We start from the raw sequence: 27,535 nt of genomic DNA, 5'->3' as shown, positions 1-27,535 counted from the left end.
TTTTAATAATCAGAAATTACATTTTTAACCCGAACATAACAATGGCAACAACAACAACAACAACAATAATGATGATGATGATAATAATAAAAAAATAAATAATAATAATTTATTATTATTATTATTATTATTATTATTATTATTATTATTATTATTATTATTATTATTAATAATAATAATAATAATAATAATAATAATAATAATAATAATAATAATAATATCACCACACAGTATGAGGTTTATGAAGACAAAGTTAGTCCATTAAGCGAGCCAGGTACCTTCGAATGAATACATTACAGGAGCACTCATAAAGACATTAAATTATTTTATAGGAGGAACACGTGTTTTGAAAGTCTAACAAATCAGGAACACGTCTGATTTATTTAGAAACAGAAATACAGATTTGAAATGTATCAGTCAGAGTATAATGGGTGTACATTTTATATGTTAGAACCGAATAACTTAAGTTATTTACCTATTTGGTGAAACTAACTTAATGCGATGCAGATGTTTTTATTTCTAGCTTCCAGAGTTGCTGGTGAATGACAATTGTATCTACAATGAAAATCCACCAGGTGGCAGCACTGTGACGTAGCTTGTTGTTGTGTTTTCTCCCTCTCTCATCTTGAGCTCCGCGTGCGAGTTCTCGCGTGCGCGTAAGACTGGGGGTTTAGGGTTTAGCTGCTGTCCGGCGTTTAGCGACGAGGTAACAGCTGCTAACAGGATGCACACAGTTATCGCCACGCACAATATGGAGGCAACTGACAGCTAGTATTGTTAGACAAGCCACCGAGGGTGTTCCTCATATGCACCAGCATCAGAAATGGCGGGGATTATTAAAAAGCAGATTCTGAAACATTTGTCAAGGTGAGTGTTTGTCTGTTTTTTTTCCCCACCTCCCCTGTTAGCCAGTTAGCCCAAATCTGGGTGATGGATGGTTGTAACGTCGCTGCTGCTGTGCTGATAATACATTAAACGATACCGCATTTCGTGTAGCTACACTGGTTACTTTGCAGATCGCAACGCGCATTAAATCAACAGCAGCGTAAAAATGATCAGTAGGGCGACTTAACGGGGTCACGCAGCAGACGCCTCAACCATCAGGAGGGCAGCACTTCCCCATGCCTGTGTTCATTCTCCTCAGCTTTAACTTGTAATGTTTTATGTTTGAATTGCGAACCCTATATATATATATATATGTAAGTCTATATCGCTTCAGTTGTTGGTTATAATACTGCAGAGTAATTTCCTAAGAGTAATTTGTTTCAAAATCTGTACATGCAAGTCTAAAGACAACTATGTGGATCATTTTTGCCAGATTTAATTGTACTTATACCAAAGAAACAGGTGTGTTTATGCAGTGATTTAGACTTTGATTCAGCAACCCCTGTTACAAAATAAGCTTGAATCTGATTGGGCCTTAAGTCTTTTTCTTCAGGCTGTACTCCATTGCAGCTTTTCCCCAACCCCGGTCCTCCATTGCTCACAATTCCCGCAGGTTTAGATGTGTCCCTGCTGTCGCATACAGGCCAGAGCCCCTTTTTAAGGGGGCGATATGGCTCTTTATCCAGGGCGTCCCTAGTTCAGGGGGCAGCAGGAGCGTTCGGGGTGGGGAGGGCAGTGATGTGTTGCTTACTTGCATGCTCAATGGAGGAGATTTTGGCTCTGTCATGCACAGTGTACACACCGAATGAAGAAAACGGACTATATATACACTAATAATCCTGAAGGAGCAGGAATAAAGAATGTGGGAAAAATAAATATTTGTGCATCATTCTCTGCTCCACAATCTAAAAGTCAAACTTCTCCATCCTTTTGTTTTCTTATCCTATGCCTGCTGCTCACCCTTTGAAATGTGTGCCATAAATCCAATGTGAAACTTTTGATTTTCTAAAAAGGACTGATAAGTCTTGGAATCTGTCTTTAAAAAAAAGTGTGTTATTTTGGAATAGAAAAGATAAACAAGACCCAAACACACCTGATTCATAGGAACGAAAAAGCCCAACAGCTTTTTGTCTTCTTGTCCAGTAGCCTGCTGATTACCTGTCAAATAAAATCAGCTGAGGGTGAGGGAGGGAACGGCTAAAACACGGAGGCCATTTTAGTCCAAGGAGAGCGGGCTTCAAATTAAATCTGTAGCGTTCAGGAGCAGATTTTCTCTCCGCCTGACTTCATTTCGTTTGTTCTGCATCTAAAGCCGACTCACAGGAGAAAATCGTCTTATTGTGGTGTGATGGCGCTCCCCTTAAGGTCTAGCTTGTGTGGATTTTACCAGACGGTTGGCGCTGCAGATGGTAATTAGTTCATTATTGTGTTTTTTTATCTTTAATTTTTATTTTATTTTGACAGGTAAAAGGCCACAGTCGAGGCAGAGCGAAGGCTTTTGTGTTTGACTGCTTGTTGAGTCAGTCTGTGTAAAACCTAAGCAGGTTTTTCCACTGTGAAGGATAACGAACATGAGTGTTGCAAGGCAGAATAACTAGTTCGCTTATGTTGTGGAGCGACGTTTGCTCTGGGACTTAAAATTAACTCTTAACATTTATTATAATAGATAAATGAGATGATAACTCCACTGTTTAGCCTACTCTGGTCTGTAGGCAGTTCATGTTGACGGTAGAGACCTTTATCTCAGCCGGTGACTGTGTTGCTGTAAATGTTTAGTGAGTCGAAAATTAACAAAAGTACATTATTTTAGTCACTTATTTAGTAATTTAAAAACAATTATACTGCTGATTTGGTTAATTCTTCATGGGCTGGTTCTCTGACTTTATTTGAACTGCTGCTCTTCTTTGCCCAAGTACCGGTATATACAAACACGCCTTCCCTTCTTACGCCCTGAATCTTTGCTTTCATTAATCCTTACTAATCTCTTACGGGTCGATAAATAATAGCCTCATTATTATCGTTGATCTAATGTGAGTTCTAAAAGGTGCATACTACCGGACTGCTTAGACAAAAGCTTATGTTGTACCAAAAATGTGGGAGAATTTTTTTTTTTAAATACACATTATGTAATTTCATGTCAACATTTAGGGCTTATAAAACATCAGTGTCCCTCGGAAAGTGCCATAAGAATTAAACTAGGTTTGTATGGAATAGATGTCTTCTACATTAACAGTGGCTGGTGTTTTATTGCCACGCTGAAGGGAAACTTCAGCTTTAAGTCACTGTAAGATTATCTGGAGTAGTGTTATGTCAGGCCGAGGAGCTTTGTGTTCACTCAAGAAAACTGACCAAACACGAGTCTTGCTGTTCAAATATTATACAAATCACAGGTTACACATCATACCTCCATTTAGGGCTCTCCTGATGTCCTTTTACCGATATCCGAAATTTCACAGATGTTTCTGTGTAGTCGTGTTTTTCACAATCCTGCGTTTTGTTGTGTTACAGCCTCAACGTCGATGTATTGTCTTTGGTTTCGCTGTGATTACTGGTTCTGTACAAAGTGTTTAAGGGCAGGTAACCTGCATGTTTTAGGTCTTTCTCTGGTTCAGCCGTGTTTAAGCAGGCAACACATCTAAAACCTGCAGGACATTGGCCCCTTGAGGACTGAAGTTGGACACCCCTGTGATTAACCAAGTCAAAATGGTGCAAACTGGTGAAGTAGCAGCAAAACAATTAGTAGGTTTTTGGATTGCTTTATAAAAAAATCAAATCTGAGAAGTGTTGTGTGCGTATTTATTCAGCCCGACTGAGTCAACACTTTGTAAAATCACATTTTTCTGCAATGAGACCTGCAAGACTTTGGGGTGCCTATCAGCTTTGCACATCTAGAGACTGAAATGTTTGCTGACTTTCTGAGCTTGCATCTGATAAGCAACTTTCACATAGTTGCCCTGCTGGAAGGGGGAGCTCTGCTCCAGTCGCAAATCTTTTCTAAGTTCTAAAAGGATTTTGCTTTAAGATGCGTTAAAGGAAGCACCAAGTGTTTTGCATATAGACCATAAAAGTTCTGCGGTGTTTATTGGTCTCCTTCATGCTTTCTTTTCACAGGTGTTCTCTACCACAACTTCTGAGGCCTTCAAACAGCAGCTGTGTTTATCTTAAGATTGTTGCACAGGGATTTATTTAGAGGCATCAGAATAAAAGAGCAAAATGCACAATATATACGTTTCAGTTTTCCTAGTCAAAAAAAAAAACAATTACCAAAAAAACAGAAAAACTTATACCCTTTTCTTCCATGGTTCTGTGCTACTTTGTGTTGCTCCATCACAAAAAATCACAATGAACTACGTTACAGTTCACATTTGTAATGTGATAAAATCGTGACAATTTGAGCACATTTATTTCTTTTTACCAAACATTTCGCTGTATGTGAAACTGAAGCACCCAGAAAAACAACTTGGCTCTTTTGCTCCTTTCCGCCCATGTGGCTGGTACCCCCGGTGTGATTCCTGAGGCTCCCCTTATCGGCGCGCCACGCTGACATCCAGGGAACTCCTAGAAGAACCCCGGTGGTGACATGAACAGCAAACTGGACTGGAGCCACAACACTGATGGCCTTTACAGGACGGGTCAGAGCAGACCCTACCTGCTGAGGAGGCTGAGGATTTGTGGAGTGCTATGGTGGCATCAGTCATCCTCTGTGGGGTGGATAGCTTCAACAGCAGCTTATCTATGGCTGCAAGGAAGTAGTTAGATAAGCTAATCAGGGGGACCAGCTCTGTCCTAGGATGCCCCCTCTACCCTGTGCATGTGGTGGGGAAACAGAAGGACAAAGACAGAAGCAAAAATAACATCAGTTAGTGTCTCAACCCGTGCATGAGTCTGTTGCAGAACTGGAGAGCTCCTTCAGAGACAATCTTAGGTGCACTAAGGAGCGTTATCGCAGATCCTTCTTTCCAGCAGCTTCTAGGCTTTATAACCGTCTTTGCTCCCAATAAACTTGAGTGTTTACATCCTTGTTTTTTTTATTCTTATAAATAATCTGTTGGTGTTTCTTTATGCATAAATACACATTTTTATATTTTTTTATTCCAAAACCACCTTACTCAGATGCACACTGCTTTTTATAAATAACTAATAACTACAATATCTTTTTCTTATGTTATACATTTCGTCTCTGCTGCTGTGACACCTGAATTTCCCCACTGAGGGGCTATAAATTATGTGTATTCTATTCACACCTAAAGAGTTTATCCATCTATCCAATTTAACTTCGAAAGGACTTGGCAGCTTCCCAATACAAGCCACATTTTTGACTTGCATTTTTTTCTTTTGTTTCCCCCACCCCCCCTCAAAGGTTCACGAAGAACCTGTCCCCAGACAAGATCAACCTGAGCACGCTGAGAGGGGAAGGGCACCTGTCCAACCTGGAGCTAGATGAAGAGGTCCTTCAGAACATGCTCGACCTGCCGACCTGGCTGGCCGTCACGCGGGTCTACTGCAACAAGGCCGCCATCAGGGTGAGTCCTCTGTCGACTCATTCGACCTGGTCGGCCACGTGGGTCACTTGCTTACTCCGTCTCAGTTCATTTTCAAAGTGAAAACAGTCACTTTCTCCACTGGTGGTGCACATCTCTGTTTTTTTTTAATTTATTTATTTATTTATTGGACTCTGCTCTTGTAGAGGAAATGAGCGGAGGCAAATTCACAATGATAAAAACCGCCAGCGGCTCTGCTTTGACTGTTCTGATCCGTCAGACGTGGAGTGGTTGCTGGTAATGGACTGGCCATCCGTGATTCAGAGGAAGACTAAAGGCCAGGGGCTACCGGGATTCTGAGATGCAGAGCTGACAGGCTGACTGCTTTTTGTTCCCAAACAATTTCAATAATCCTGCCTGTCGAGACCCACTGCACCCAAAGATGACCTAAAATCTAGTTTTAAAGTAAGACACAAACATTTACCACTGTTTACTAAATTTGCGATAATGTTCTTTACATTGCGTATGATTTATGTCTTCTACTGCGAGCTGAACCCTTCTAAAATCTAGAGACAGACTTCACCGAGTTGCCAGTAATGCAAGTTGACTTTTATGTTCTACAAGTCTGAATGTATATATATTATTTTAGACAACAGCATGTTGTTTTCAGCCATAAAAATGTTTATATTCATTTCAGTTTATTCCTATTTTATCATTACTTTTGCGATTCAGTGCTCATCATCTGAAGTCATATTTTGCTTTTACAGTTTTATTAAATTTTATTACATCTCCAACATGATGAAGATGACTAATATCTAACTAAGAAGTAGTTCTGAAAGACCTTGATTAGTTGTTGCAAAGACTGTATAAAAAATATATTAGAATACGTTTTGTTTTATAATTCATTCATATTTATGGTAGAGCTGCACAGTGAAGCTGTGTCCTTGAAGCAAGAAGGTCCCGGGTTCAAATCTGCTTGGAGTTGCATGCGGGTGATTGGCAGGTCATTTTAATGTTTAATTACATTTAAGCAAAGAACTACTAACAAACTTCTCCCTATACTCATATAGAACAATTTATTTGCTTTTCATGCACTTTATTTTGAGTTTAGTAAGTATCAGACAGAAGTCAGTGCTTAAATGTCAAAAATATTTTTTATTTCTTCATTTAGTGTCAAGTCTCTTTAGAAAAAAAAAATTGTATCCAAAATTTAATTGGCAGGCCTGAATCGCAGAGGAACCCGGAAATTGTGTGGGATGAGAGAAGCTGGATCATTATGCATCTCCACATTCCTGATGGATAATGTTATTTTTATTGGAGCGTAAAAAAAAAAACAACGTTTGGAGCCTTTTGTACTTTCTCGGCTGTGGGCGCTTTCTGCTCACTAAGCCTTTGTGTCCAGTGGTGCTCATCACTGTGTGACGGGCTTCTGAGTGACCCTCTGTTGTCTTTTCAGATACAATGGACAAAGTTGAAAACGAGCCCAATCTGCCTGGTAAGGGTGATGATTATCCTTATTTGGAGTTAGGCTGCCTTTTGGACATTTATTTAAAACTAACCTATTTTTATGTAATAACAGCATGTTTAAAATAAATAAATAAATAAAAAATAAGTAGAATAAAACAATTAAATTGTGTCTCGTCTCAATGTGTTTTGCAGTTCCTGGATAAAGTGGAGGTTGAGATGAGGACGTGTGAAGAGCCTCGTCCACCCAACGGCCCCTCTCCCATCGCTATAACAGCGGGACAGAGGTGAGCTACCAAATATCCTGAGCTATACTCTCAGAGGATGAGAACTGAGCTGTTTTACACGCTGTCCAATGTATTTTCAGCGAATACGGCTTTGCTGAGAAAGTGGTAGAGGGCATGTCTGTCAGGATCAATTCGATCACCATCAAGGTGCAGGCCCGTGCCTTCCACGCCTCCTTCGAGCTGTGGCAGCTGCAGGGCAACAGCCTCAACCCCAAGTGGCAGCGCAGTGACCTCCGCTACACCCGCGTCACTGATCCCAAGAGAGGAGAGGTAGAGTACTGCGCTGCAGGTTCTTTGCCGTCTACACAGACGGGCCTGGAGCCGCCGACCACAGCTCTGTCGCTGCAGCCGCATGTTCTTATTAAACCTGCAGTCACATGATTTTTATTAGCTGCCGGGCCTTTTTCAGGATGAACAACGTCTCAGTGAAGCCTTGTAAACCACTTTTATGGATTTGAGTCCCGCCTTTCCTGTCCACAGTGGGGTTCTTGGAAAAAAATAAGTTAGCAGCAATAGTTCTGAGAAAACTAAGAGTCCTTTTAGTGTTGTTCATTTTGTTTTCACAAATCGTAAACAGTATGTTAAAGACTCTATTCATTGTAGAAAAATTCTGTCTTGGTTTAACTTGTCAATAATGCTTTTTACCCACAATCAAGGGTTGCTTAAAGGCATTAAAAATGCTCCCTTTTGTGTTCTCACAAATAGATTAAATGCTTTCTGAATCTGAGATGATGTTTTAAAGAATCCCTGTACAATGGGAAACAATCAAGTTTGGTTTTCACAGTGTTCAAAAAATAGATTTTCCAATTCAGAATCGATTCTCATATTCCTAAAGATCGATTCATACAACCGAAGATCGATTTAAAAAGAAAAAAAAAATGCACTCTCCACTGTGAGCTTAAACGTGTGAGCCGGCATTTCTGGCTCTCACTCCACCCCGGGATGTAAATTTTTAATGTCAGATTTTTAATAATGCACCAGGTTCGTGTCCAAATGGCAGCAGTCTCTGGCGTCCCGTTTTCTAGCCTGGATCTGATTGGGTATTCTGCCCCTCAGCATGTTTGTGACAACAATAGTCTCAACATTCAGGGAGAGGGTTTGGTCCTTACAGCTGCCATGAACTACCAATACTTTGTTAATTTTGCTGTTGAATATTAATATGATACCAGTAAAAATGTGTTGCATAACTACACAGTCATGAGATTCAGGTAACAGCAAAAAAAATAAAAATACCAGCAATACAATTTGGGATCGGATTTAATCGAAAAGATAAAATTCTAAATCTTGAGAATGGGAATCAAATCGGTTCCGTTTTTGCAGTGTAGTTTTTAAACTAGCTGACATATTTTCGATTTTGAACAAGACAAAGCTTCAAATTTACATCCCAATTCCAGCACAATTAACCAGCTGTACCGTACAGCAATATTCATTTCTTACATTGTTTGTGCTGTGGACAACACAGTCGCCTACTTCCCAATGACTGCACATTCAAACAAGCGATAGAAAACGTGCCGATGCTTTGCTAACCTGATTATAATGTGAAGGTTTGATTAGAATTATTGTTTCAGGTGTTGACTTTTAAAGAAATCAACTGGCAAACGCTACGAATCGAGGCCGACGCCATGGAGAGTGATGACCAGGACCTCGGCAGTACCCCATTACGTCTCATCACCAACCAGGGGCGCATTCGCATCGCTCTGAAACGCAGAGTAGGGCTTTATTGTCCATGCACTTACCTGTCATAGACAGTGATTTTAAATGTAAACCCATCGCTTTGTCAAAAGTGTTTGACTTGATTTGTGTTTCCAGATTAAGGACTGTAACGTGCTGGCATCCAAGCTGCTTTTCATTCTGGACGACCTGTTGTGGGTGCTGACAGACTCTCAGCTCAAAGCCATCATCCATTACGCCAAATCTCTGAGCGAAGCCATGGAGAAGTCAGCGCAGCAGAGAAAGAGCATGACCGCTGAGTCCTTACAGGTTTTTTTTACCTATTTTGGTTCATACTTACTGTTTGTCAGTTTTGAGTCCCAAATCTTAGTCCTCAAAATACGGCAAATTGTGTTATGTTGCATAAAAACATCAGGAATTATTAAAGGTACATGGCAATCTGTTAAGAGTTCTCCCTAACAAGAAGACGAACGCTGAGACATTTTAACAAATGTTTGTCGGTAATTTACTGGAACCCAAACTACTGATCAAAACTTTGTCTTAAAGGGGATATATCATGCAAAATTAACTTTTTAGCCCTTAAATACATTTAGTTGTGTACTTGGAGTGTCTAGGAATGCAGAACATTTGAAAGTAGTCCATCCAAGTGCTGCATAAAATCTTTATATTCTTTTTGGGTCATATTATTTTAGCCGTTCAGTTTTCTCTGTTTTCTGTTACATTTTTTTTAAACAATAACATCACAGCATTTGCTGCTTACCACTTTTGCGAATCTGCCATTTTTATTTCTCTGAGCGATTTTGTAGTCCAAACTGAAGGATGCCAAAACTACAAGTGGATAAATCAAAATTTTCGGTTGTTCGTTACACTGACCCCGGCATACTACAAAAATGGCCGAACTGGGTGGAGTGGAACGCTCTGCGACCTGGAGGGGGGTGGGGGGGAAGTGCCTCCTTTAGATTTAAAGGGACACGCACCAAAACGGCAAAAAGGGGGGAATGTGGGGATGAATTAACGATGAATTCAGACCAAAGCATTGCTGATCTACTTTATATTCACCAGCTGAATGGTTTAAATATGAACTTAAAGAACTTAAGCACATTACTAATTTAAACTACTTTTTATTTTCTTCTTTTTTACAACATTTCTTTTCTTCTGACAAATTCTGGAGGTAACTTTTCTATGTGCTGTTTCTGTTGGTCTAGACTGCTCCTCCATCCCCTGTTATCCACAACCTCTGGACAGAACCCCCACCTTCCTCCTCAAGCACCCCCAACAACTTAAGTCAATACTTTGATCTCTATGATGTCAAGGAGTCATCCTACCACACCTTCATATCACGCTTGGACTTACACATATGCAATGACAGTTCTTCAATGGACGAAGGTCAGATGGCAGTAAATAAGCACACGCTGTATCTTAGCAGGCTGTTCTGTCTTCCAATTTGCCTGTTTTTCTGCTGGTGTATTAATCCAGAAAACATGGTTTGTGTTTGATTTAATTTCCTAAAATATTGCAGTTTGTTCATTATTTGGTGGGTAATTTCTGTCAAGCTGGCTTCAAACCACTCTCATGTTGTACTGCACAGACGAGCCTCCCCCACCGGGCCTGCAGGGTGCCATGCAGCTCACGTTTAGGAAGCTGGGCTTTGACTACTATCCCATTCATAGACCTGGTGAGTGGAAGGACTGGTTCTTTTTCTGGACTTTGTTTTAGCCCTCAGGCCGTGTGACAGTCAACATCGGCTGTTTGGAGAATCACTATTCAGGCAGACTCCTGGCATTGGAAAGTGTGCCCGGTGTTATAATCCTCAGTGGAATATTTGCTGCGATAAACAGTAGAGCTGCCTTCCAGTCTAATTAGGTTGAGTTGAAGTTATAATAGCGACAGTCAAAGCAAAAAAGAAATTGCTGACTTTCATTTTTAAGGGTTGTGTAAGGACAAAAACCACAATGTGGCCGTTGTCGGGTCCCAGAACCGAGAGCAGCTGCGTTTATACACACAGAGAAACATATTATGCTTTTTCACTATTTATAACATTACAAATCACTCTGTGGTAGAGAAAAACAGGGTTTAAAAACCACCTGCGATCCCTTGGAAAGTATTCATACCTCTTGAACCTTTTCACATTTTATCACATTGCAAACACCTACTTGATTGGGAACGTTCTTTATTTAAAAAAAAAGATCTATGGCCTGCAAACAGTAAATGTTCAGCCCGTTTTTACCCCTAAATAAAGTTTGGCTTTATAAGTCACTCATTTGCTGAATTACTTACCCGTAATTTTACCTTTGCAGATGAAAGCGAAAGACCTCGGTTGAACCTTTTGTCTGCAACACGCCGTGTGAAGTGCAAAGCTAACACACGGCTAGCACATCCCCCTAAATGCATCTTCCCCCACCCTGTGGGTGAAACCTCTTGCTTTTCGTCAGCAGAGATAGAGAACTTGATCAGAGGTGATAACACAAATGGAGCTAAATCCTAAGCAATCTTGGCGGCTGCTAAAGACCTGAGACTGGGACAGAGGTCCGTCTTCCAGCAGGACAACAACCGTTCAGCCAGAGCTACAGTTAAATGGAGCTCTGGAGTAGATCAGAATTCAGGTTTTACTCTTCACAGATGTTCTTCGTCCAGTCTGACTGAGCTTGAGCCTTCTTTTTCCAAAGAACGGGCGATGATTTTAGCCTCCCTGTGTGCGAAGGTTGTAAAGACATACCTTTTTAAAAGACTAGCAGCTGTAATTGCAGCAGCAGGTTGATTGAGGCTTAATTTAAATACACGGCACACTTCAGACTTTATTTGTCCAACCATGTAGCCTTTCCCTTACATTTTATAACTCTGCATTAATTTGGGTTGGTGTCTAACATGAAGTTCCAAATAAAGGTAACACAGTGCAAAAAGGGAACTCAAAGTAAGTAAAATTTTCTTGAAATTTGTTTATTTTTCCTTGATTTGAGCGGCTAAATAAGACTATTTGCCAATGCAATAAGATTTTTGCACTTAAAATAAGAACAATTCATCTCCATCATCTTATTTCAAGTGCAGGATATCTAATTATCTTATTTTATGGGTAAAAATACTCATTCCATTGGCAAATAGTCTTATTTAGCTGCCCAAATGAAGTAAAAATATACTAATTTCAAGAAAATTTTACTTGTTTTGAGTCCCTTTTTTGCAATGCAGGTTTGGGTTGTAACATGACAAAAATGCATCAAAATATTTGAAAGAAACTTTAGATCCTTCGTGTTTGAAAAGTGCACGTTTAGGAGCCGCCTAGCGCTGCGAGTCAGCGGCAACTGTCTGCGCCATTTATCAAAACGAATTTCTGGTCTGAAACATTCTGGAGACAACTTGTTGACCGCGTCGAAGGAACTTCAAACCCAGCTTCGCCTTTTTCAGACGGATAAATGTTGCTATTTAATACAGCCGAAGCAGAAAATGACTGAACAAGTTAGACCTGTGTGGATGGCCTTTATTGAGAAAGCCTAAAACATTTAGCGCAGCTCAAGTTTGCAGATCATTTTTAACAAATTTGAAAAAAATTCACAGTTTGCAGGCCAAGAGTAAAGAGTATTTCTTGGGTGAAAATCAAACAGCGTATCGGCACAAAACACTTCATAGCGAGTGTAAAGCAAGCTGTTTTGTTTTACAGCAGCGAGATCTAAGCACCTCCAAATAACGGACTTCAAGGCAAGGCAAGGCAAATTTATTTATATAGCACAATTCAGTACAAGACAATACAAAGTGCTTTACATGATTAAGATATAGCAAAATAATAAAATGTAGATAGAAAATACAATAAAAGCAAGTAGGGATAGAATGTAGTAACAAAAAAAGAACATTAAAAACAATAAAACAGTTTAACTAGAACAGTCAAAGGCAATTTTAAACAGATGTGTTTTTAATCTTGATTTAAAAGAACTCAGGCTTTCCGCACTTTTACAGTTTTCTGGAAGTTTGTTCCAGATAAGTGGAGCATAGGAACTAAATGCTGCTTCTCCTTGTTTAGTTCTGGTTCTAGGTATGCAGAGTAGGCTGGAGCCAGAAGACCTGAGTGGTCTGGAGGGTTTATACGCTGATAATAAGTCTGTGATGTATTTAGGTGCTAAGCCATTTAGGGATTTATAGACTAACATAAGTATTTTAAAGTCTATTCTCTGAGATACAGGGAGCCAGTGTAAGGACTTTAGAACTGGGGTGATGTGCTCTACTTTCTTGGTCTTAGTGAGGACGCGGGCAGCAGCGTTCTGGATCAGCTGCAGCTGTCTGGTCCACTTTTTAGGCAGACCTGTGAAAACACCGTTGCAGTAATCAATTCTACTAAAAATAAACGCATGGATTAGTTTTTCCAGATCCTGCTGAGACATCAGTCCTTTAACCCACCGTTACCTCTTCCTACAAAAGAATGTTCAAACATTAACGCCAAAGCCTGTGACGAAATGCCGGCCTGTCGGGGGTGTACCGCTGTTTTTATCCGACCTCCTCAGGATGGTTGTTTCCAAGCAGGCGCAGCTGTCTGTCCAGGTTAGAGAGTTAGCGTTTCAAACGGTGGCTGAGTCACGTCTGCTTGTGGCTGTTGCTCCCGCTCAGCTGACGGGTGCCGACACTGGGAACGCTACAGTGGAGCCATGGAGGCGCAGGCCCAGTGGGCGGGGAAGCTGCTGCAGGAATACCAGAGAAGAGCCGAGGCCTGTGGGTTCCCAGGGCCTCATGCCGAGGGGCCCCATCCCGCCAAGGGTTCCCCTGCAAAGACTGCCAAGGGTATGACTTTAAAATGATCCCAAATATATTTTCTTTTTATGTCTGATAAGGGCAAAGTTGAAGTGGCTAAGAGGATTCGATAAGTCGCAATCGTTTTTTTTTTTTTTTTTTTATGAAGCATCTCATTCAGGAGCTGTTTTACTGACTATTTTACATGATTTCATATGAAAATCAGCTGTCTTTTATAGTTATAGTTAAAAAAACAACAACCGTTGAGCTCTTTATGCTGCATCTATATTCACAAATACTAGCAAATGATGTTCTTCCCATTTCCAAACTTTAGATGGACAGACTAGCCCCAAGATGACCCCGTCGGACAAAGAGCAGGCAGCCGGCAGGAACTCAATTACGGCTTCTTTAAATTCGATCCTGAAGAGGCTGCGATCCAGCTGCGTGGTGATCAGGATGGACGATGTGGACATTCACCAGGCAAGCGCTTATCGTTTATCCAGGCTTTCTAAACGGAGGCAGAAATCTCAGTAGATGGAGTCAACCAGTTGGACACAGACTGATGCCGATACCAGCGTCATAAAACGACTTAATAAATGTCCAAAATAAGATTTGAGAAAGTTTGATTCCTGTAACAAACTTTTTTTTTTTTCATTTAATTTCAGTAAAATGCGTCAAAAATAGCATTTTTTTTTTTCTGGAAAGGAACAATTCTGCTCATCATTGCCTCTTCAGTCTGTTTCCCAGCAGCGGTCTGCTCACCATTTGCAGAATGCCAGTCTTGCCCAATCAGCAGCCTTCAAGGCTTTATGCTGACAGGGATTCACTCGGGGAGCAAAACTCCTTTTAGAGCAGCAGCACACTGTCTTTCTTGTGAATTTTGCAATTCAGTGGAAACACTTGTTTCACAATAGAGGAGCTTAAATGACAGCATGGTAACTGTTCTCATTTCCTTTAATATTAACTGGATCACAAGTATGTGACTCGGTAAAAAAAAAAAAAAAAAGAACATTTGGTTGCTGTGGCACCTGTATCTGATTAAAAAAAAAAAAAAAAAAAAAAAAAAAAAAAAAACCCTGACAGCCACGATAAATGAAGCGGTCTGGCTGCTTCTACATTTTCAGTTGTGAATCCATTGCAACTTTCATCACGAGTGGGAATCCCAGAGATAATTTAAGCTGCAAGAAACTTTTGGTTCCCCATCTGAAAAAAAAAAAAAAGCAAGAGATACCCACGGGGAAACTCTGTATGCCTGGTTTCCACCTTTGTTGTTTCTAACAGGAACTCTTCGCCCCTTCTCACTGCGGCGTTTAAATGCTGTCTTCTGCTTTTGTTCACCGCGTTTTCGGCTCTCTGGTGCAGATCAGTGAGCAAGCAAATCCCGTTTTAGTGACATTTCAGTCACTGACCTCATCTCCATTCTCTTAGGTGTCTACAAGGGGCCGCCACAACAAGAAGACTCGTTCTTTAATATCCTGCAACCGGAAAGCTCTGGGTTTGCCAGATAACGTACCAGCAGTTCATCTGCAGTTTACAGAGTATTACTTCCCTGACAACTCTAATTTACCAGGTACCTGTATGCTCCTCACCTCATTACCTTTGGTTGGATTCACAGATGAGAATTCCTGTTTAACTTATTTTTGTGTAATCGGCTGCAAAATAATTTGTGCCCCATTGTCATTTTATTAATTTTTTTGTCCAAAAATGATTTTTTTTTTGGGCTAAATCATCACCTCAGGATGCTTGCCACCTCTTCTGATATTCTCCAGATCCTGGAGATCATGCAGTTCCACCCCTGTTGTATAATGGCCAGAGTGTGACTTTTGTCATTTTCTTTTTGCAACAATGTCTGCTGAAACTGGCTTATTGTATTCTTAAGCAATCATGATTAAATGTTTTGGTACATTATCCAACACTTGTTCATAAAGAAATGTATATTTAAACAAGGTTTAGCTGGAAAAAACAGGGTTCTTCATGAATTGGTTAAATTCCATGATTACTACGGTATGAAGCTCACTGGTAAAAGGTGTTAAAGATGAGTATGTAGGTATGAGGGAAGACAACTTATGTTCACAGGTATATTTAAGTCACTTAAAGGAGCAATAATCAATAGTTTATTATTTTAAATGCGTCCATATTTGAATCGTGCCCATAAAATGCCACCGCCAGAGCGTAGCATAGGAGCAAAATGGTGCATCCAGTGGATTTAAACGTTCACCTGAAGACCATCAGGACCCATTATTACCACCCCCTCCCCAAAAAAAACCAAAATAAAAAACAGTCTTTGGCAAAGTAGTTGTCAGATAAGTAGACAGAATGAGGCTTAACATTGGCCTCATGTTTCCAGGTGGCAAGCAATTGGAAAGCAGAAGTGCTGTGGCTTGTCACACGTCTTGTTTTGGTCCACAGACAGTGCTCAGTATCCCACCCAGTGGTGAAATTTCACTTAAAGCTAATAGGGGAATTTGAATAATAAAAGATAATTTACTCCATTCAGTTTTTGGAAATCTTAAATTATAATCTTAGAATATAAAGGTTTTTAGATGTGATAAACATATCACCTCTGTAGTTTGGTCTAGCAATAATCATCCACGCATTGTGACTAAAGTCAAGCCTCGTTTAAACCAAAAAAGGCTTGAGAAACCGCTTTTATCGACTCCAGTCATCCCTTAGACGCCTCCAACTTGTTCAGAACGCAGCGGCTCTCCTTTTAACTCAGATGGGAACTCATGACTCTTATTTTATTTTCACTACGCTGGTTTCCGATCTATTTTAGGTTTGATTTTAAACTTTATTTGTCTTTTAGGGCTCTTAATGTTTGGCACTAAAACAACAGCTAACACGAAGGGAAACCAAGTGGTAGGAGCATCATGATCTGGGTTTATTTTCCTCTGAAGAAACGGGGATTTTTTTTTGTCGGCGTGACTGAAATTGTCAAAGAGTTATCGCTGCCTTTTCTCTGGATAAGCTGAAAAAAGTTTAAAAATGTTGCTTGGCTTTTTTTTTTATTATCCATGGTTCACTTTTAGGTAATAAAATCCTGACATTTCACCAGGGTTGTGTAAACCTTTGCCTTCCGTTGTATTCTTTTATTCGTTGAGTGTTGCATCTTTTTCTTTTGTTTTATCTCGTAGTGCCCACTTCAAATCTGTATGTCCAGTTAAACAGCCTCCAGCTGTGCGTGGACGCAGCCAGCCTGCTGTGGATCAACCTGTTCTCCAGGGGTCTTCTGCAGACCCTGGACCAGGTCAAAGCCTTTTACCATTTGCAAGATAGCAAAAAGACAGAAGAGCACGTAGACATCCGCATGGACGCAGCTCAGCTTAAGGTAAGACACCTGACTCTTATTGGGTTTCCCTCGCTGACTTGACCTATTTTGAACTACATAAAAAAATCTTACGGTTCTGAATGTTTTGCTTCCTTTCATAGCTGATTATCCCTCTGGATTCCTCAATTCTGGACCATCCTGAACGCCCGCAGTCACTTTCTGTCACCGTCCCCCAAATGGTCCTGAGCAACACTCGACTCTGCCCTCACGGCTCCGCCGCCGACCTCGGCGCCGTGTGGGCAAAGTTCACCAGCTGCGCGTTCTTCCGGCCGACGCCACCCGGTTCTTACCCCAGAGAGCCGAGCGCCTTCGACCCCGTCCCTCCCGCTTTCCTTCGCCACTCTCGGGAAACCGAGCCGCAGCCTCTGGAGAGGAAGCAGCCGCGGTCCCGGGACGTCTGGTCCCTCAGTCTGTCCCGTGTAGCGCTGGGCTTCGACGGAGCGCGTCGGTTCCCCAAAGGGAAAACGCAGCCGTTCATTGAGCCGTTTGCCGTGTCCGTGTGGATGTGCCGGCCTTCTGCCTTTGAAAGCGACCGACAAACTTCCTCGGAGGAGGCGCCTCAGCAGGACGACTCCTCTCTCGCTTCTGTCCACTTCCTGGCCCACACCATCACCCCGCTAAAGATGTGGCTCAATCACTACCAGTACGTTGCCCTGCTGAGGATGAAGGACGCCATGGTGCGGCTGGGGGCGGAGATGGGCCGCGACCTACAGGGCGAGCAACAAACCCGCGGCCAGAAGACGAGCCCGCCCACGGTTTGCCTGGCTCTTCTGGTGGACTCGGTGGAACTGGGTCTGCTGTTGCCCCCGGCCTCAGCCGCACCAGACGAAGAGGTTCCCCAGACTCCAGAAACAGACAGCCCCAGCATGACCGACTCGGACCTCTCCCCGACTCGCCGCTCCGTCGACGGCGTCCCGGAGGACGGCGGTTTGGAAAACGGCGTCTCTTCCATCGACACGGCTGCTGCGGACGCGTTTGACCAGGATGATCAAGATGGGGTGGTGGAGCAGGCCTACGAGGCTGTAGAGGAGGAGGAGGAGGAGAACGGATCGACTGCGAAGGAGGAAACCCCCGGTCTCTCGCCTCCCCTCTCACCCGGACCCTCCCCGGTTATCTCCCGCGAGTCGTCTACCTTTAGCCTGGAGGGAGAACTGTCGAGTGCAATCAGCGTCACCAAGGACGCCACCAAAGATGCCATCAGTGCCTCGCTGGATCTGACCAAAGGGGCGTTCTCAATAACAAAGGATGCCTTCAGCATGCTGAGCCGCGGCTCCGGCATGAGTAAACTGTTCAGTGCACAGGCCAGGTGAGTTCTCTCCTGCTGGGCTGCAGCTGGGAAAGCTACAGTGTCTTTATTCGGCCCTTAAGAGCCAAAAAAAGCATATCATGTCATAAAATGGAGGCATGTATCCTTTTAAATTGTATAAAGTGGCTGAAACTGTGCCTCCTGTTGCAAATGTTTATTTTACCTGTGTAGTAACAGCATCCTGCCACTAGATGTCAGTTTTTCCACAACGCATCCAAACAAACCAAAAATGTCCAAAAAGAGAAAAAGTGATGCAGAATGATGAGTTTAAAGTTTAACTCACTCCGATATCAACTTTTTTTTTGCAGATAAACTGTTCTAATGGACTTATGGGTGCTAATTCTATATTACTGTGATTATTTATTTTTTTACATTTTTATGTGAACTGAAATGAAATAATTAAATCAAAAGAGTCATCTATACGGGTGAAACCGGCCCTTTTTAATGATGTCATGATGCCAAATTGGCCCAATATAGAAATTAGTTTGACACCCGTGCCTTAAATAATTCACGAGTAGTTATAACCACAAAGTTTAAATCTTTGTGATAGATCAACACAAAGTTGTGCATAATTATGAAGCAGAGGAGACAGGATTTATTGTTTTCAAATTTGTTTTACAAATCTAATTCTTTAAAAAAAAAATTTAGCCTTTCTGAGTCGGTATTTTGTGGAACTCATTTTTGCTAAAATTACTGCTTTACCTATTTTAGGTCATGTGTCTACCTGCTTTTTGGCGATTTCGCTTTCAAATATGTTGAAGTTCAGTCAGATTAGATGGAGAGGATTCTTGGATTCTCAATTGCATAGTAGGGCTTAACGATTTTGGAAAATAATCTAATTGCAATATTTTTTTTTTATATTGCGATTGTGATTTAATGTGATTTTTTTTTTTTCAATTCAATTTATCATGTCTTTTTAAACATATACAAACAACAAATCAATCTGTTTCATCTTTGTGTAGATTAGGTGCTAAAAGACCCGCTGCGTTTCAACTGGGAGCAGAAATGATTGCGTTCTGCCTACGATATATTTCAACCAAAATTGTGATTTGATTTTGACTTTTCTCATCATTAACCACATGCAACAAAAATGGCCTGTAGATAAAGATGTTTATAAACAAGGACTATTTAAAACAAGAACTTTTAATGTTTTTAATAATCAGAATATTATTCAAGAGAACAGCTTTTAATTGATTTGGACATCAAGCCTTGATGTCCAAATCCCCGAAGAATGATGCTGCCATCACAGTGTTTAAACATAGGGATGGCGTAATCCTGCTGCTTAACACTCTCTGTCTCTTTAAGTGCTTAGCCGTGTCGTAGGAGGTTTGCAGTCGCGCTATTCTAGCCAGTTTTGGGCTAACAGGGCTCTTAATTGTTAAAAGTGTAGAATTAGATGTCTGCATATGTTATGTTCCTTAATCTTTATGATGCGTTTTGTTGTCTTACAAGTCTCTGAGGCCTTCACAGAACAGCTGTAATTATATTAAGATTAATTTCTTTCAGTTATTTTGATAAATAGGGGACTTTTAAAGGCAATTAGTTTCACTGGATGGTATTGAGAGGTATGTAACCAAAACAGATAAAGAGAGTAAATCCAATAAAAGGTTTCAGGTTGTATTGCAGAAACAGCACTGCATATTGTGCAACCGCTGCTGTTTTTGGCGGTGCAGTAATGAGTTTTTTATGTGTGTTCTCAGGGAACAGAATCCGCGATCGGAAGAGTCCTCCCCGTCTCTGCGACACCAGTCCTTGAAGCATTCGCACTCCCAGCAATCCTTCGATAGCGCCATCTTGGACGGCAGCCTCCCCGATGAAAATCTGTCCGTTGACAGTGATTTTAGCGACAACTTTGTTGTTCTCATAGACTCAGGTGTTTAAGTCCTGCCAAGCTTCCTAAATATTGTCTCTGAGTAACATGCGGCATGTAGTTTACGTCTGTATTATGTGTCCAGAATCAGGTTTGGAGTCGTTGCGGCCGAACAACACACCCGGAGACAGCCGTGGGAGTCCAGCTCCAGGGACAGAGGGAGGCTCGTCAGCTGACCTCAGCAGCTCGCTCTCTCAAAGCACCGAGGATGTAGCTCAGGACATGGTGAGTTACTGTTAGCACCTGGAAACGGGTTAGTTGTTACAAAAAAAAAGTTTTCCTTGCCTGCCTTCACTCACACATATGAATTGGAATACATCCCATTTTTAATCCACAGGGTTTTCTGACTCAGCCTTTTGTATCTTTTCTAAGAAGGTTTTCCACAAGTTTAGTAGTGTGTTAACAGGAATTATTGGCTTTTCGTCTTTCTCTACCATGTTTGTGAGGTCAGACCCGGATTTTGGACATAAAGGCTTGGTTCCAGTCTCCAAATTCTCCAAATTATCCCTAAGGTGTTCTGTCGGGTTCGGGTCAGGACTTTGTTGTGCAGGCTGGTCAATTTCTTCCACCCCAAACTTGCTCATCCAGGTCTTTGCCGATCTTGTTTTATGCGCTGGTTGGAACAGGAAGGGCCCATCCTCAAAATGTTCCCATAATTTTTTCAAGTTGTTTATTAGGACGTCCTTTAACTGGACCTACGTGGTGAAGCCCAACTCTTGAGAAAAAGACCCACGCCACAATGTCCTCCACACCGAACTCCATATTAGGGGCTGATAACCGTTCATACTGAGCCCGGGTTCTGCTGGAGGTTTTTCCTTCCCGTTAAAGGGGAGTTTTTCTTTCCACTGTCGCTTCATGCTTGCTCAGTATGAGGGATTGCTGCAAAGCCGTGGACAATGCAGACGATTGTTCCTGTGGCTCTACGCTTCTTCAGGAAGAGTGAATGCTGCTTGTCAAGACTACTGGGGTTTCCTTGGATAGGAAACTTTTTTGACCATTCTGTATAATCTGATTGAATTTGACTTTGGAAAGTGCCTTGAGATGACATGTTTCATGAATTGGCGCTATATAAATTAAATTTAATTGAATATATGACACAAGGTTGGCAGGCAACCACCAAACCTGGATTACCAGACTAAGAGAGATGATTTGTCACTCAAAAAAACATCTCCACTGCCCTAGAGTCCATGGGCGGCACGTTTTACACCACTTGATCCAACACGTTGCGTTGCTCTATGTCAGGGATCACCAATCTTTTTGAAACCAAGAGCTGCTTCATTGTTGTTGTCATACGAAGGGCTACCAGTACTGACCTTTTAAACTAGAAGAGTCAGAGTTCACCTTAACTTTCTGCAAAATAAACATATTTTTCATGTTTTATGTCTTTGAATGCGGGGCACCATGTTTGTGACCCCTGCTATATGGGATGCTTGGATACATCTATTCTGCCATGGAAACGTCTTCCATGAAGTTCGCTAAGCACTATTGAGCTAATCTAAAGGTCGCTGGAGGTTTGTAGCTATGGGAAATGCAGAGTGTATAGTCCATAGCTACAAACTGTGTTATGATACCTCTAACAGGTGACTGTGGAACATTTAAGTGCGAGGAAAACTAATAGCTGGACTTCTTGCACAAGTGGCATGTTAGCTCAGTATCGCCCTGGAATCCACTGAGCTCCTGATAGCGACTCATTCTTTCACAAGTTTTTAGAGAAGAAACGTACCTAGGAGCTGGATCTCATACACTTGCGCCCTGGAAATGATGGCAACACACAAATTCTATGGTCTGGATAAGCGAACAAATGCTTTAAGCAGTATTAGTGTATTTGAGCCTTTATAAAGAATTTTGACCTTGTGCAAAATAGAGAAAATCCCCAAAAGCAAATCTGACTTGTTCACCCAGCAGCTGCTTTTAAATTGTGTCATTGTGTCCTGGAAAGAGGACAGTTCAGACAAAACATTTAAAAAAAACATTTATCATATCCATATGTAAAGTTTCCACTACAACTGTGCTTCAAAGTGAATCAAAATGATAATGTAGAACTTTTAAAGGGCGTTGATGTGACTTCTAATGAGCTGAATTACAGTCTTCAGTGTTGCTCCTGATCCTGAGCGGGACAGCTTGTACCGTGGAGGTTCAGGGAGAAGACCAGATTGTTGCCGTCCAAGCGCAGAATCTGACCCCTGTGCAGATGGGCAACGTCAGACAATCAGACATTCTGGCTGGTCTCGTGCAAGGTAACCTGAATTATCCTTAGATAATTAGACTGAATGTCTGAAACGTTTCATTTAAATGCAAAAAAAAAAACTGTTACCTGCTTCCTGAAACCTTTATTTCTAAACCTGTAAAAATAAAAACTGGAAACTTGAAACAACAATGAAGATCAACACTGCAAAAGCGGATCTAAAAACAAGTAAAATATTCTTAAAGTTAGTGTATTTATCCTTGATTTGAGCCTGTAGATAAGATTATCTGTCAATGGAATGAGTATCTTTGCTCCTAAAATAAGATAATTAGACATCCTGCACTTGAAATAAGATGATGGAGAGGAATTGTTCCTATTATTAAGTGGAAAAATCTCATTCCATTGGCAAATCATCGTATTTACCTGCTCAAATCAAGGACAAATACACTCATTTAAAGAAAATTGTACTTATTTTTAATTCTGTTTTTGCAGTGAACCTCCTTCTTCTGCTGTGAGTTTTTGTAATTGCCCCTTTTGTCAACATTTTATATAAAAAAAAGAATAGTTTGTCTTAAGAGATTGAGTGTAATTTATTACATTTATTGACGAAGAAGAAGGTGTTTCATTATTTTATGCTTCAGAGTAAATTTAGTGCCTTTTTTCATAGACAAAAAGTACCTTGCTTTGAGCTGTAGACAGACTTAAGTAAAAAAAAAACGAAAAGCTAATCAGAATTTTTCTCTATTTCAATATTTTTTACTCTTACCAATAAATGATCGTCTCATGCAGCGTTGAAGTAAACATGATGCGGTGAATCTTGATTCACGTTGCTAATGTTTTCCTGCAGAAACAGCTCGCGCGTCCTTTAAAGTGTATCTTCGGCCTCGTTTTTCTGCAGCTGCGGGCGACGCGGCGCAGAGGCCAGACAGGCGCGGCTGCAGGAACTCTCCGGCGCTCTCCTTGCGGGCGGAAACGGGTCCGTCCGCAGCTCAGCGCTCTGCTCAGAATGATGAGTCTCTGGGGTTTCTGGATGTGAGACTTCAGGACTGCCAGGCAGAGTTGTTAGCCTCAACGGTCACCAGCATCGGCCCTTTCCTGGAAGATGAGTTCAGTGTAGACGGCCAGCCAGTAAGGTTACACCTGTCCAACGTCACTGTAACTTTAAAGGTAGGTCGGCAACTTTCTGAAGCGCTCATCACTTCCAAAGCATGAATTATTGTTGCTTAAAAAAGTCATAATCGACAACTATAATATATTTAGCGGCTTTGTTTTCTTAAAATTTCCATAGTTAAATGAGAGAGGAGCACACAGAGATAAAATATTGGCCGACTCGGCTGTCTTTTCTTTTAGGACGACGGACCCAGGATCTACCCCACTGCTCCTCAGCCCGTCCCTGCCAGATTCATTATAGATCAGATGCTGCTCCAGCGAAGCGACGATGGCATCATGAGAATCAGAGGTGAGGAAAGCAGCATCTAAAATGGTATTTAAGATGTTAGGACGCCCAAATAAAAAAAAACAACAATTAACCTGAAAAGCATTGAGAACATCCAACCTGCATCTGTAGTCGCACCTGCACTGAAAGACGCGTAGAGAAAGTGGTTTATCTTTTTTCCTATTTCAGCTGAAGGTGCAAACAGTAAACCCTCATCAGATGTTCCTGCTGCTGGCTTTGACACGTTTAACGGCTCAGACTCTGTCCAGCCGCAAAGGGAGGTAAGAAAAACTGTCAATGGTTTACTAGAAGAAAATGTGGAAAAGGTGTTTTTATTTTTTCGTTTTTTTAATTTTTTCAATTTCTTTGAGCAAAAATACAAGTAAGATTTACATTTAGATGTTAAGACATTTTAGTAGTGCTCAAAAGGAGTAGGTAGAAGTTCAGGAACTTATAAGAACTTACCCCAAATTACAATATTCATGTCATGTAACATATGCAGTCTTTTGATAAAAGGAGGCATTACAAATCAAAGCACAGTTAAATGAATACAGTGTCTTATTTTGAAAGCAATTGTACAGAAGAATATATCTAGTAGTACTTTATTGAAAATGTTACAAAGTATCACATTTTAAATGTTTGGTTTACATGCATATTTTTTAAAGATGACATATTTATACCTGCTTTTAAATTGTCATAGCGTTGTACTCCTTTTTATTTCTATATCTAACACAACTCCTGCTTGGCTGAGCCTCAGACTTTTAAGTGTGGTGTGAACGCCACATCTTCTCAACACAAAGTCTCCTCTCAAATTATAATTCTCTTCTCTACTGCTGAACATTTTTTGTATATTGCCAGGAAGTAGATCACGGCTTGCTTTGTACACTACAGCAAGAGTTTTAAATTTGATTAAGTCTTCGATTTTCATTATGTGAGATTTTAGGAAAAGTGCATTAGTATGATCTCTAAATCCAACATTATGAATGATTCGTAAGGCTTTTTTCTGAAGTTTGATAAGTGAATCTAGATTACTTTTGTACGTATTACCCCAAATTATTGAATATTGATTTCATCAATCAAGCATCAGAAGAAAGCCATAGTTGAAAGAAAACAAAATGTCTGTTGTGTAAGGGGGCACAGTAAATGTGGAAGGAGCTTTTCTGGTCAAATTAAACCAATATTCAACTTTTTGGCCTAAATGCAAAACACTATCTGTAGCTGAAAACTAACACTGGGCATCACCCTGAGCACAACATCCACATAATGAAAACATGACAGTGGTAGCATGTTATATTGGCCCGGTCACACGCCACACCCAAATCTGGTTACAGTGTTTTTCAGACCATAAAGCGTACCGGATTATAAAGCGTGTTAAATATTCCTCCCCTTCAGTACACAGCTCTCTCCTGAGAGAGAGAGCTATCCGTCTCTGTTGGGAGGACAGAGTAGCTGGACTACACTGTCCTGTTTCTAACATAAGGCCAAAATAAACGTAACTTTTATATTGAATTAACTTATTGTTGCTAGCGCGTACTCCAGGCGCAGGCTGTCTTACATGAATGCACTTCTAGTTTAGACATTACAGTCAGGCAGTCTTGTGGACAGCTCAGGGGTCCTGTACCGTAATGCTCTGAATATCCATTGAGCAGAGCGGCTTCGTTGTCAACCAAAGTCGTACTTGAATGCATTATACCACATAAAATCAGTCAGTATGCACAACGGTAATCATATATAAGGCGCACCATCAATGTTTGAGAAAATTTAGGGATTTTAAGTGTGCCTTTTAGTCCAAAAATACAGTTGCAGTAAAAATGATGCTCAGACTCAGCTTGAGCTGTTTTTGCTATTTGTGCAAAGCCAGTATTGATTGAAAATGTTACGAAACCAAGTATCATTTTATCCTTCCACTTGCACAAATATGCACTGCTTTGTGTTGGTCTGCTACATAAAATCCTAACCTGACGACATTTAAAGACGTTCACGTGCCGATATGGTACCGTCTAATGGTTTTATGACCTGGTTATAACACCTGGGCTGATAAGGACTCAGGTTTTAGTCCTCATATGGTGCAGCTTCAAGTCTCAACATCAACTGTCACTAACCAGCACAAAAATGCTTGTCTCTGCAGAGAGAAACACTGGAGACCCAGCTCTGTGATGCTCAGGCCGCCCTCACACAGGCCCTCAGCGAGAGAGAGCGCCTCCTGCTGGAAGTGAGGAAGTACGACCCCACCTTTACACTCTGATCCTCTTAGACGCTGACCTCTGATCACCTGCGGGATGAGTCAGCCTCAATGTTGGGAGTAGCGCCGCTCTTTTGAAATCATTTCTAAAGATAGATCCAGGAGAACGGGAGGTGGATCCGAACCATAGCTTCGTATCACTTCCAACCAGCTCACACAGTCTATGAGCTCACAAACAACCCCCCCCAGTAGCTGTGGCTATAAAACTGCCTCCCGTCTGAGTTCACTTTTAGGTACGGGATGGTTGTTTTTATTAATCTGCCAGTTTAGATACTCATTTATGACGCGCTAAACAGATTTACTCTGGTTTTTACCTCAAACGAATCAGGGTGGACTGTGAAGTCATTGTGTGATTTCAGCGTAAAAGCATGCAACATGATCAAAGCTTGAAATCTTTCCACTGGGTTATTGTGTGTCACGGAAACGCTGCGCAGACACTGCCAGACAAACTGCTCATCACTAACTTCTCTCACGCCGCATGCTTAGTGAGCAGTGCTACTTCGATAAAGAGCAAACGTAGCACTTTTTTTTTTATCGAGCTTTAGTGCTCGACTTATCACTGTAGTTAACCTTTTGTTTTGGTACAAAAAAAAAAGTTTGTTTAATTTTTTTTAAGTGTGAGTTTTAACGGTTTTGTGAAAGGTGGAGAAAATAATGCACTTTTTTTTTTATTTATAAAGCAAACTTCCACTACTTTCATGAGGTTTAAAGCGCCTCGGTTTCCACCGTTTATAGGCCGATCACCAGGTGGAAAAGGTACACACTCGCATCAAGTTGTCATCGTTCTCCAGAAGCAAGTGTTATTTTATTTTGTAGTATTTGACGTTTCTTTTATACTGTGAATGGAGGTCCTCTGTGGGCGAACGGCATGCCTTACACTCTGTTTAATCATCTGCTCTGGAGAGGTTTGCGATTACAGACGCACAGGACTGGGGTCTCCTTAACATGACTTTGTCGCTTGCCAGGAGACGACTCACAAAGCTGGCGAGCTATGTTGGTCTGACATGTTCGACTTACAATGTGTTTGTATTATTTTACTTGACTATATTTATTTTTTACATTCTTTCATTTTTTTTTTTTTAAATGAAATTCATGTTTAACAATGTGGTACGGATGATGTGAAAGATTGATCAAATAACTGGAATTGTCTTTCTTTTGACCCAGATGCCAGTTGCCAATCTTCTAGTTCCTTGAAGAAAATGTCATAAATTACTGATGGATTTATGTAAAACACTTGTTTGTTATATGAACAAAAAAAAAAACAATCATATGAAGGTATGTCTTGTTGATTCAGGGTTTTTTTGTTTTGGCAAAATACCTTATTTAAATCTTTTGACTCCCATTGTTGTAGCATTGTGTGGGTACGTGGGAGCCCCCTGGTGGCAGAGGCTTGTCACAGCAGTTTTCATTTTAAATACTTGAGCTAAGTTACACTGGAAGCTACAGTTGCATCTCAGCACACTAGAATGCCATTAAAAAGCTCATATTTGAGCAAATTAAAAAAGTGAAAGCTATATATATTGCATAGATTGATTACATTGAGAGATAAAGTTCAAGCATTCATTTTCTGTTAGTTATAGCTTATGACTGATGAAATCCCAAATTGTCAAACTTAGACTATCACATGAGAGCAATAAAATGAGCAGAATGGCAGGTATGTATTTAAAAAAA

The 27,535-nt window shown here is 41.0% G+C and overlaps 1 protein-coding gene across 1 annotated transcript; it reads left to right on the top strand.

Moving 5' to 3' along the window:
* The first annotated feature begins 642 nt into the window (after window positions 1-642).
* uhrf1bp1 (UHRF1 binding protein 1) lies at window positions 643-27,535 on the top strand. Its single transcript, XM_012865904.3, has 21 exons — window positions 643-867; window positions 5,246-5,408; window positions 6,823-6,861; window positions 7,026-7,117; window positions 7,198-7,387; window positions 8,686-8,826; window positions 8,927-9,097; window positions 9,994-10,174; window positions 10,377-10,463; window positions 13,379-13,549; window positions 13,833-13,978; window positions 14,927-15,068; window positions 16,633-16,826; window positions 16,928-18,132; window positions 19,833-20,005; window positions 20,088-20,227; window positions 22,089-22,239; window positions 23,086-23,354; window positions 23,538-23,646; window positions 23,812-23,903; window positions 25,751-27,535. Exons 1-21 carry the CDS (start codon window positions 824-826, stop codon window positions 25,865-25,867), a joined length of 4,017 nt encoding a protein of 1,338 aa, XP_012721358.2. The 5' UTR covers window positions 643-823; the 3' UTR covers window positions 25,868-27,535.

The sequence above is a fragment of the Fundulus heteroclitus genome, chromosome 1, assembly GCF_011125445.2.
Source record: "Fundulus heteroclitus isolate FHET01 chromosome 1, MU-UCD_Fhet_4.1, whole genome shotgun sequence".
Taxonomy (NCBI): Eukaryota; Metazoa; Chordata; class Actinopteri; order Cyprinodontiformes; family Fundulidae; genus Fundulus; species Fundulus heteroclitus.
The sequence above is the reverse complement of the archived record's forward strand: the minus strand, read 5'-3'. Positions and strand labels throughout refer to the sequence as shown.

Coding starts and splice junctions, on each gene's coding strand:
- uhrf1bp1 (XM_012865904.3), top strand. CDS start 824: ATGGCGGGGATTATTAAAAAGCAGATTCTGAAACATTTGTCAAG. Junction 10,175..10,376: donor CAGTTCTTCAATGGACGAAG/GTCAGATGGCAG, acceptor TGTACTGCACAG/ACGAGCCTCCCCCACCGGGC. Junction 20,006..20,087: donor TGTTGTTCTCATAGACTCAG/GTGTTTAAGTCC, acceptor TTATGTGTCCAG/AATCAGGTTTGGAGTCGTTG.